This window comes from Takifugu flavidus, chromosome 5 (assembly GCF_003711565.1).
Source record: "Takifugu flavidus isolate HTHZ2018 chromosome 5, ASM371156v2, whole genome shotgun sequence".
Lineage (NCBI taxonomy): Eukaryota > Metazoa > Chordata > Actinopteri > Tetraodontiformes > Tetraodontidae > Takifugu > Takifugu flavidus.
Window position 1 is genome coordinate 986,378 of NC_079524.1, and position 11,327 is coordinate 997,704.

An 11,327-nucleotide genomic window follows, 5' to 3' on the forward strand; every position below is an offset into this window, starting at 1 on the left:
CATGTGTTTACTTAGTGGTAATAATGTGAAAGCAGAACCAATATTTAGTAACCTAGTGGTGGCTGAAGGTGCGTACATGTGGACCACCTCTAGGGGCAGTGTTGTCCTGCTCATAAATCCATAATCTGTAACTTTGGCTCTTTTTAAATACTCGATTGTGGATTTATGACCATGGAGAGTCGGGCTGTTACGCAAGAAACGTGCTTCACTTACAAAGAAACACACATCAGGCCGCTGTAGCGTTGAACAAAACGTTTTATTCAAATCAAAAGGAAGAACTAGACAAAAAGCTGAATCATTCAGAACAGTGTGTATTCATAGAATATCTATACATCGTCATGATTAACAGACCAACGCAGGAGGGGAGATGGAGGGTGAAGAAGAGTCAGGGAGATATTGCACTTAGTTCCTAAAATGTTTCAGGTGCATTTTTCTCTGAACATTTCAGGCCCTGCCTTCACTCGGGCAGGACTTTAGCTTAGTTTTGTCACTGGACAAGAGGTCCATTCGAAAAGAACCGTGGAATTGACCGACCTGAAAAACAAAGTTTGAGCTTATTCATCAGCGCATAGCTTGATTTCCAAACTAAAACGGTAAAAACAAAGAGAAGACGGAACATTTCAGGGTGAAGAAGGCAGTTTTTCTGCAGTCTGGCGTTCTCTAACTGTTGGGGGGGGGGGTGCTGATCTACAGCTACCGTCCCCAGACCTGGGGGGGGGGGGTCAGAGAGGTCCGACAGACCAAAGAGGTTGCAACGCAATGCCCACAAAGAAACCCGCAAAAATCGATCTTCAGAACACTAACACAACAGATAATAAGAATAAAAAAAAGGTTGTAAGGGCTTGTGACTCCCCCGCGCTTCCCTTTTTGTCCACTTGAATAAACAAAGGTGTTAACACACGTGTTTACAGTCGTAATAAAGGAGGAGTTAAGGACGTGGAGTCGGCGCTCAGCTCTTCCCCGTATCAAGGCCACTATGATAAGATCACTTTAATATCTGCAGCTACTGTTGGGAGCTGTGTTCCACTGCAGCCGGATCACAATGTGAGCGCGCACACACACACACACACACACACAAAACACGTACAAAAGCTATGTTCAATGTAAACTTTAAAAAAAGTTACTAATCTACCAACAAATGAGCGTCAGGTGTCCTACGGATCAGCGCCGAGCTTCAAAAAGTACCAAAGGTTTTAGTCAGACCTTCACCAGTAAATGCTTCTAAATGGTTTTCAGATTTCCTTGGAAACAAGCGCTCCTCTTCCTCCTCCTCTTCCTCCTCTTCCTCCTCTCTGATGCAGCTGGTCTGTCGGACCGATTGAGTTATAAAACCAATGTGTCACTCAAATCCGCCGTGCTTGTTCTGACCAGGGTCGACGCGTGTCGCCACATCTCCAGCTCTTCTCCTCAGCCACGTTTGTGGAACATGAACCTTTTTTACAGCATTTTGGCTTCACTGATCTGGAAAATGTTCCTTGGATGAAACGGGCGAGAGCAGCAGGACAAAGAAAAGGGGGAATGTGTCATCTCAGGAAGCCGCCTCACTCTCCTGCCTCCCCCGGCACTCAAAACCAAAACAAAACTCGCTTTTTTTTACAGTGCAATTGAAAAGCAAAACTCGAATTTTGTTTCTTCTTCCAACCATTTGGCGAGCAAAAAGACCTGAGACTTGGGGGGGGGGGCAGATATGAAGCCTGGCTCACCCAAACATAAGGAGGAGAGGGGGGGCAGCAGGCAAATCAGGTGAAACGAGTCCCTGCACAAGGTAGCACTGTCTCTTTGTCTCACACACACACACACACACACACACACACACACACTCACACACACCAACTCAGACCACTTAGGTGGTGAACACTCCAGAACTAGAGCGAGCGCCACAACACAGACAGGGATGAAAGCTCTTCGATGATTAAAGACGAGTAAAGAACGGAACAGGAAGTGAGCGGAGCGACGCCACACGATGATCCGGGCCGAGGGGGGAAACGTGCGCCGCAGCTGCAGACGTCCCGTCTCCTCGTTATAAGCCCCCGCGCGCAGAAAGGAGGAGGAGGAGAAAGCAAGCCTTGATTTCAGTGCATGGTTGGAGTCCTTATGCGGAGGATCCTGTTCTCAGCGTCCTCGTGGGTTAGATAACGAGGCGGACACCGAACTAGAAGCGATTCTTTTGTTTTCCCAACTAAACAGAGCCACACAACTCAAGTAAAGAATAAATGTGCAAAACAATCCCAACGGAGGCAGGACGCCCAGGTCTTGGCTCTGCTGTTGACCAGCGTCGGCCTCTTTCGCGGTGGTTGGAAAGAAGCTGCTGTGAGTATTTTCCTTTATTGTCTTTTCTTTTCTAATTCTGCTCGAGTCCTGACGGGGCGTCTCCGGCCCACTGTGTGAGCGTGTCCTCAGTGAGCCAGGAAAGAACCAAAGGTGACAGAGGAGTCAAGCCGGGCACAAGCGTCTGTGAGCCCCCTGCTACCGGCGGGTGCTTCACACAGACCAAGAGTTCGTCTGTGAACATCCAGCCGTCAGTAGGCGACACCCAAACCTGCGACCTCTCCCTCACTGCCAGGAGGCAGGAGCACATCTGTCCAACCCCGCTGGGTCAGTGTCAAGTCTGTGGGTTGGATACTTTTCTCTTTATGTCAACAGCCCTGTGTGAACGCTGCTGCTGCTGCTGGAGCAAAGTAAACAGTGCCGAGGCCTCTCAAGCGTCTTCCTCTTGAATCCCCAAACCACTCGGGGGACATTTGGGAATACCGGTCAACGCGACGGACAGGCATCCAGCCGGCGCTCCTCCGCGCGGCTGGCGTGATCTGGATTGGGATCAACCTGGGGTAAAGAGCGAAAGAATGAAGAGGTTATTTCACCAAACAAAGCTGAATGTGTTCGAGTGAAAGGCGGTTTCCACGAGCTCGTCCCTACCTCAGAATACAGAGGTGGCGGCTGGAAGCGGAACTCGTGAATGTAGGCAAAGAGAGGCCCGTCCAGCTCCTCTCGGGCCGCTGGCACGTCCAGGCTGCCCTGTCTCTGCTCCTCGGTCACAATCTCTGCATAGCTCGGCGGCGCTGCATGGGAAGGGTTAGCCATGGGTTAGCATTCCAGCAGATCCTGCTGCGAGTGAGCCGTGGCCATGAGCTCCAACCTACCTTCGGGTCGCTCAGGCAGACCCATACCCAGCCAGCTCATGCTGCACTGGCTGCTCACACTGGATGTGCGGGAGCCGAAGGGGTGGAGGGGGATGGTACCAATGACCAGCGGCAGGTTTAGGGAAAGGTTTATAGCCCCGGGTATGTCCACGTATACCTGTACACAGACAGACGGACACCAAAGTAGGTTAGTCGTCGGTCTAATGTTGCAACAGCACGACTGCGCTGCATGGTAGTAAAAAAAAAAGAAGCTGTGAATCCAGTGTGACCCATGCGGGTTCAAAGAGGTTTTAACCCAGTATGAGATAAAACCACGCAGTGCGGGTCAAATGTGGGTCAATGTCTTAACATCGATTGCCAGTTAGAGCTTTTGTCTGCTGCCTGTCTGTTCACAAGGTAGAAAGGTTATTAGCACGCTGGAGGCATTTGTTCGCTAAAGATATCCTGAGCTAATGCTCTTAGCAGCACGCGGAAGGAACACCTGCAATCGAAGACTCCCATTCTGAGTCAGCTGTGCACCTTACCGGGAGAGTTAGTGGCTTAAAATATTGATGCTGCGCTCACACTGGTGCCGAGAAAGGTAATAAAGACTGTAATAAAGACATGAGCACCTGTGCTACCGGGGTTGTTACAACTGGTAGAAGGGTAAGGCGGTGCTCACCATGAGAGAGTATTCCACTCTGATGATGGTGCAGTCCAGAATGGAGGGAGAGACAGGTGGGATCTTCAGCATTTTCCCGCTCCAGGTCTCCGTCTTGCCTGAGGATAAAGACTCTCCTCTCAGATTGGCCACCAGCTGCTTGACCTCCTTCATCTTCCCTTTGGCATAGAAGGTCTGTGTCTGGTAGATGGCTGCCTTGGGCACCACCATGCGGGACGAGCAGTTCTCAATCTCTGCGAAGATCTGGATCGACTCTCCTGCAGAGTTGGAGAGGACTGAGTCAGTCTGAGGCTTCCGTTAGGTCAACAGGTTACAGATGACTAACCAGATATCGGTACTTTACAGAAATCATTAACTTCTTCTCACCTGGGGTGTATCCCTTCCTTTCAATTTTGGCACTTAAGGAAATCGGACCTGAGGTGCAGAACCAACAGCAAAGGGTTTTGTCTTTTGTGCCAGCCTGTGGTGACTGTAAAACACACAAGAAATCCATGGTGAACTCCAGATATTCTTTATTATTTCGGAGTTAACGCCTGTAACAAAGGACAAACCATTTACCAGCAATAATGGAGTGTTGATGTCAATGTGCTCAAAAACTGTAAATTCCTTCTTGGTCTTCATGGGCAGGAGCCAGGGCCTGTGGAGTTCTGCCTTCACCCAGTAGCGCACACTGCCATGCTTCCCTTCAAAAGAGGTAGCCAAGGGTCTAGGAGGGCAATTGGAAGGACATGAGGGTTATTTCTGAAGTCATCTACAAACATCTGCTCATCGTGTAGCTGAACCTACGTCTGTGGAAGCTCCAGGCTGAATGCATACTCATGTCTCCCTGAATGGATGGTGGTGAGACCTTCCTCAGAGTTGTCATCATCTGAAAAAGAAGAAGATTCCAAACAAATGTATACCGTACCTGGGTAAAATGCTCTACCAAGGCATCTGAAAACACCATACCACAAAGAAAAAAAAAGGAAAAAAGGGTGGGGGAGACAAAAGAGAATAAAAGGGGATTTACTATCCAATTAGCCTTTTACTTAATGTATTGAGAGTTAATAAGCACACGACCATGGAGAGCACACCAGAGAAGTGGGAGGTGGAGTCAGACCTACGGCGCATATACTGATGCAAATTAAACTCGTATCTATATATTTTAAGTATATTAACAATGTGCTTTGGTGCCCGAGTCCACAAGCAGGGGGTGCTTCTGCCAGCTCAGCTTCCCCTCCCTGCTACACCTGTAGCAGCTACACCTGCAGCAGCTACACCTGTAGCAGCAGCAGCTACACCTGTAGCAGGTGTAGCTGCTGCTGCTACAGGTGTAGCTGCTACAGGTGTAGCTGCAGGAGGTGTAGCTACACCTGTAGCAGCTACACCTGCAGCAGCTACACCTCCTGCAGCTACACCTGTAGCAGCAGCTACACCTGCAGCAGGTGTAGCTGCTGCTGCTACAGGTGTAGCTGCTACAGGTGTAGCTGCAGGAGATGTAGCTACACCTGTAGCAGCTGCTACACCTGTAGCAGCAGCTACACCTCCTGCAGCTACACCTGTAGCAGCTACACCTGTAGCAGCAGCAGCTACACCTGCAGCAGTTAGCAGATACAGACAGCTGCAGATACAGCTGCTGCAGATACAGCTGCTGCAGATACAGCTGCTGCAGATACAGCTGCTGCAGCTGCAGAAGAGTGGTAAACAAGTGCGGAGCTGTCAGTCAAGGCGCAGACTCCAGCAGGAGGAGACCGGCCTAAACCGGTGTAAGCAGCCTCCCTCCCACAAGCGCTCGGCTCTCATTACGTATTCACTGTGCGACGTGAGCGCAGCCTGCCCGCTGCCGCCACCGGCCTGCGCTCAGCGCCACATTGCAGCACTTTTCCCACCCGCATGAAACGCTTTTCACAAACGAGATGAAGTAACACCGCGTCTATGCGGGAGCTGCGTTTACGACGCTGATCACGCTGCATTAGTGCAGTTTCAGCGATCATCAAGCTGAATGACAGCTGGACATTTGGGCCAAACCACTGTCGATCCCAACCGTAATTATAAATTAATTTAAAAAGAAACCTCGAGATCCCAAAAACAAACTAATCAGCCTGCGGTTTATTAAGCGGATGTTTTCCACCGAGCTCGATACGTTAACCATTGTCGAAGACAACAAATTACATATGAAAGTAGTTGTTTTACGCTGAAATCAATTACCAGTTACTTTAGAGCGGGTCTATCATTAGCAGGCGTTAAATTAAAAAGTTGCAGACGATTCTGTCATTCTGCAAGGAGAGTGACGTCAGAGGCCACACACGAGCATCTCAGCCAATCACAGCCGACCTCAGGAGGAGCGTGCGCCTAGCCCCGCCCACTCCAGGTCCAGTTTTCTGAACAGGATTGAACCGCTTTGAACAATGGGTGGAAACTTGAGGGGATCTACAAAGAAAACCTCGAAATTCTGCGCTTATCTGTCCGAAATGACTGTGAAAACTGCGAGAACGCAAGTGTAACATATCGTTCCATCGCTTCGAAAATCAAAAAATGAGACTAATATCCGTTTTACACTTGAAATTCTGTGAAAAACACGGTCGCTGCGCTCCTGTCATTCATTGACACCTTCCCACAAACAAGTAGGTTAACGATGGAGACAAACCGAGATGTAAAACCAGTTCAAACCTACAACAAGCTTCACTGTTAAATCATTCTGTGTAGATTAACCTCCTTACTTTTGTGATTCGGGTGGCGCTATCTTTCATCGGTGAGCAACCAGCACAAAGAGCATCTGTTCCTCAAAAACTTAAACATAAATCCACACTTTTCTTACCTCTCTCGTGTCCGATTAAGATATCTCTGTGATTCAGGTATTCCACTTCTTCTGTGTAGTTCTGCGTGTAGGCAGTGTTGGATCCTGCGTTTCTCGATTCCGTCCAGCGAACTTTTGCTAATCCTTTCGCGTGGATTTTGAGAGATTTGACGCGGATCTCTCCGGTGACTTCGATGGTTACCCTCCCTGAGACGCAGTCCCCGCTGGAGAAAACGGGCACGTTGCTGTCATTGAGACAGTCGAAGCTCACGGTGAAGCTCTTTACCTTGCCGAGCACCATGGTGGCGAGGGAGGCTACCGAGACATTGAAATTTTAAAAAAGGAGTCTGTGAAAAAATAGTGTCATATGAAAAAGACGCGGCTTTCAGACACCGGTCAGTATCTGTGCCCCGCAAAGGGCGGCGGGCGTCTCTGGCGGCGGCTCATTGAGATGTGCGACGGCCGAGTAACAGCAAAGGATGCTGTTATCATCTGCCTCCCTCGGAGTTGGTCTCCAGTCAAAGACAAGGAAACCCCCGGAGCTCGGCTCACTTTAAGGGACAGGCTGTGAAAAACAACCCCGCTGCGCATGCGCCGGGCTCCGCTGCCCCCTCCTTCCGCCTTCTGGAACCGTGCGTGGCGCAGCTCCAGATGACAAGTTTGGTCAAACAGCTGAAAGAAACGCTCGGCCCTGCGGTGTCTGAACAGTAAAGCAGCGGGGGGTTGCCACACTGTTGCCACGCATTGTATAATCCCGCGTTGCTTAAGACTGAAGTGGTTCCAAAGCTTTGTTTTAACAGGTCGAAACAGAAATACGCAGGTATTCCGCAGACCTAACCTTCCGCAAAGTGCACATCAGCTCGCTACCTTTTCTTTCAGCCTCATTTATATGCACGTGGTTGCATTCTGTAGAACATGATGTTTGCATCAGGATTAAGTGCGTGTATGCGTGTTTGTTCGAGTTACCATCTGCTGCGCTCGAGACGCCACCTGGTGGCGATAAACCGCTCTGCACGTTGCGTGGTCACCTGTTGAACAATCCTCGGCCTCACGTTCAATACTGTGACCGGTTAAAGCAAGACATATATTTGGATTTATAGGAGTAAATGCCGATTTTTTTTCTATAGTGAAACTATCGCAAGAGCCAAAATAAATCAACTGAAAGAGCGCGATAAATGTGAAGGTTTTTACGTCGCACGGATTTTTCCAAATCGTATTCTGCTAAATGCTGCCCTCTAGGGGTTTGGGTTTACAACTACAAGTAAAAAGTTTATCATTTTAAGGTGGAAACGTTTCTTTGATTATTTGATTATTATTATTAAGAATGTCAATAAATACATATTTATGACACGATTTCCTGCATTCAGAGCTTTGGCAATAAAAAAAGCAAAAGCTTTTATTTTGAAACCCGATAACCCGGATGTTTATATTGAGTTCCTCTCTCCTCGCAGAGGCAGAAGTGCATCGTTTAAATGCAGAAATTCCTTCTGTTTGGGACTAAATGTCTGGATTTTGCGGCGGTTTATCGCTGAGGTGAAAGTGAAGAGTTGCGATGTCGGTAAAATTATCAGCCCTGATTTTGCTTTTTCTGGCTTTTCATCAAGTTTTGGCCCGTAATAGAACCCGACCAAACTTTTTGGTGGTGATGAGTGATGCTTTTGTAAGTTTGACATTTAGTAATATGTTTTTTCCCACTGCTTCTTTTTTAAAAAGGGAGGGGGAATAACAATTCAGTCGTTTTTTGTTTTTGTTTTTACCCTAAAAAATACTTTTCACTTATGATGTTTGTATTTCGCAATTCATGCTGTAGTTTTACACTTTTTGCAGGACGGACGATTGACCTTTGACCCTGGCAGCAAAGTTGTGAAGCTGCCATTCATAAACTACCTCCGAGAGCTTGGTGTCACCTTCATAAATGCTTACACGAACTCACCCATCTGCTGCCCCTCCCGCGCAGGTTAACCCACCAACACGCTCTCATCTGTTCTCAACAACGTAATCCAATATATATATATCTAGTTTGATCTTTCCATTCTTAGCAATGTGGAGCGGTCAGTTTGTTCACCTCACGCAGTCGTGGAACAACTACAAGTGTCTTGATGCCAATGCGACAACATGGATGGATCTGCTGGAGGTGAATGGTTACCTTACCAAGATGATGGGTAAGCTGGACTACACCTCAGGGAGCCACTCTGTCAGGTAGGCGTGTTAAATATGGATCTGAAGTGACTTTATTAATCATAGACATCTGACTTCAAGTCAGTTTTAGTGCTGGTTTATTGATGATTAAATGTAATTTATTTTTCTCCACTCTTTATTTTTGACCTTTTCTGTCTAGTTAACATTTGTTGCTTCACTGAATGTGTCCGAATGCGTGTGCACATGCGTGTGTGTTTGTGTGGGGTGTGCGCAGCAATCGAGTTGAGGCGTGGACACGAGACGTTCAGTTTCTTCTGCGCCAAGAGGGCCGGCCTGTTACGCAACTTGTTGGGAACATGTCAACAGTCAGGATCATGGGAAAAGACTGGGAAAACATAGACAAGGCTACGCAGTGGATCCAGCAGAGAGCCGAATCCTCACAGCAGCCATTCGCTCTCTACCTCGGCCTGAACCTGCCTCACCCCTATAAAACCGAATCCCTGGGGCCGACGGCAGGAGGCTCCACCTTCCGTACCTCACCACACTGGCTGGAGAAGGCAGGGTGCTACTTGGTTACTGCAGATTATCAGTACAGGTTGTTGCATGGGTCAAAACAACCGTTCTGGTTTTGCACAGGTGTCTTCTGAGCAGGTCACTGTTCCTAAATGGCTTCCAGGCGCCGCCATGCACCCCGTGGACTTCTACTCCACCTTCACCAAAAACTGCAGTGGCTTTTTTACTGAGGAGGAAATCGTGAACATACGAGCCTTCTATTACGCCATGTGTGCTGAAGCTGATGCCATGCTGGGTTAGCTGACCACACTCAGACAACAGTGGCAATGAGATCGACACTTTTCACACACACACACACACACACACCGCATGTACATATGAAAAATTCCTACAGCAGCATTAATATGTAAACTTTGGAGCCAATTTAATTCAATTGAATTGTTTTTTTGTGTCTCTTCTGGGATAAAAATGGAGGATTTGTGCGCCAACAGGTCAGCTGATCTCAGCCCTGAGAGAAACCCATCTGCTCAACAACACCGTTGTTATATTCACGGCTGACCACGGCGAACTGGCCATGGAGCACCGGCAGTTCTACAAAATGTCCATGTTTGAAGGCAGTTCCCATGTTCCCCTCCTCTTCATGGGGCCAGGTCTGATGTCAGGCGTTGAGGCCGACCAGCTAGTTTCCCTGGTTGATATATATCCCACCGTCCTGGGTAAGGAAATGGACAAAACAGAGGTTAAAATGTCCAGATGTGCAGTCACTAATTGAATGTGCCCTTGTGTTTTGCAGACCTTGCCGACGTTGCACCTGTCGGTAGTCTGAGTGGCTACTCGCTCCTTCCTCTGCTGTCCACGTGCAGCTCTTGTCCAGGCGGACCACATCCAGACTGGGTTCTAAGTGAATATCATGGTTGTAACGCCAATGCGTCTACCTACATGCTCAGAAGTGGTCGTTGGAAGTATATTGCTTATGCAGATGGCCTGAGGGTCCCGCCGCAGCTTTTTGGTGAGCGTCAGCTTGCAAGAAGCAATCATAGAAATCTGAATCCTCTTGACTGTCTGTGTAATCACCTTTTTGCAGATATGATTCTGGACAAGGAGGAACTGCATAATGTAGTCTTCAAATTCTCAGAGGTGTCTGCACAGTTGGACAAGCTGTTGCGTAGCATAGTGCACTACCCAGAAGTCTCAGCAGCCGTCCACCGGTACAATAAAGAGTCCTTTGTTGCCTGGAGACACACTTTAGGGAGAAACTACAGCCAAGTCATTTCGTCCCTCAGGTGGCACGTGGATTGGCAAAGGAATCCATTAGCCAATGAGAGAGCTATAGATAAGTGGCTCTATGGCTCTTTTTAATAACTTTGATAATAAAGTTTCTAGATTAATGAGCTGGACTCATAATTCTCGATGCTTTGTTAATATATTAATAACATATATGTACATTTTTGCATTAGTTATTAAATCTTACTTTATTTTTTTCCAGTGTGACCTAAAGATGGCTATGAACATTTTTCTGTTACTTGTGAATTCACATTTTATCTGCTGTATGTTTGTCATTGCACATTTTTGTAATGACCATACAGTATGTATTTATGAACTCTGTGTGTTTAATAAGATCATATCTTCACTGTCACAACTACAGTAGAAAGAAAGAGTGCAGACCTTCACCAAGCATGTAATGTCCCCACATATTGTGAGGTACAGCCAGACCCCAAAATATGGTCTGTCACCATATATTGCTTGTCTTGTATTCAAGAGTTGACCTTGGTGAGAGGATTGCTGACTGAGGTAGCAGAATATAGGCTATGCTTCCAGTTGGTGAATAAAGGCACTTGTAGAGGTGTGAGTTGTTTTCATTTAATGGACCCTTTTCACCTTTAAGTTTGATTGTGAGTTACACCTATAGTAGAGTATATGCTGTACACAGGCAGTGGTGATTCAAAGTTACATAACATAATAGGTCACTCGCTTTGCTCTTTGGAAATCCATCCAGAATTCAGAACAGTGCCAAAAATTTAATAAGCTTTTTCTTGGCCCGTTATATACATTGCCTGAAATTAAATTTTTTCATTTCATTAAATTTTGTTAACTTTTT

The 11,327-nt window shown here is 47.3% G+C and overlaps 2 protein-coding genes across 4 annotated transcripts; one reads left to right on the plus strand and one right to left on the minus strand.

The window, feature by feature from the left end:
* Window positions 1-237: 237 nt before the first annotated feature.
* arrdc3a (arrestin domain containing 3a) lies at window positions 238-7,129 on the minus strand. Its single transcript, XM_057032922.1, has 8 exons — window positions 6,599-7,129; window positions 4,588-4,669; window positions 4,360-4,507; window positions 4,168-4,270; window positions 3,802-4,058; window positions 3,141-3,297; window positions 2,917-3,059; window positions 238-2,823 (listed from the first exon to the last, which is right to left on the minus strand). Exons 1-8 carry the CDS (start codon window positions 6,876-6,878, stop codon window positions 2,755-2,757), a joined length of 1,239 nt encoding a protein of 412 aa, XP_056888902.1. The 5' UTR covers window positions 6,879-7,129; the 3' UTR covers window positions 238-2,754.
* Window positions 6,183-11,078, plus strand: arsk (arylsulfatase family, member K). 3 transcript variants are annotated; one of them, XM_057032921.1, is made up of 8 exons: window positions 6,183-6,404; window positions 8,405-8,534; window positions 8,617-8,776; window positions 8,991-9,273; window positions 9,353-9,524; window positions 9,721-9,945; window positions 10,023-10,238; window positions 10,314-11,078. In XM_057032921.1, the coding sequence occupies exons 3-8, from the start codon at window positions 8,619-8,621 to the stop codon at window positions 10,586-10,588; spliced, it is 1,329 nt and encodes a 442-aa protein (XP_056888901.1). In that variant the 5' UTR covers window positions 6,183-6,404; window positions 8,405-8,534; window positions 8,617-8,618; the 3' UTR covers window positions 10,589-11,078. The 3 variants fall into 3 exon arrangements, with proteins under 3 accessions (XP_056888901.1, XP_056888900.1, XP_056888898.1); XM_057032920.1 differs by lacking the exon at window positions 6,183-6,404 and adding an exon at window positions 7,254-7,397; XM_057032918.1 differs by lacking the exon at window positions 6,183-6,404 and adding an exon at window positions 7,990-8,237.
* Window positions 11,079-11,327: the final 249 nt, after the last annotated feature.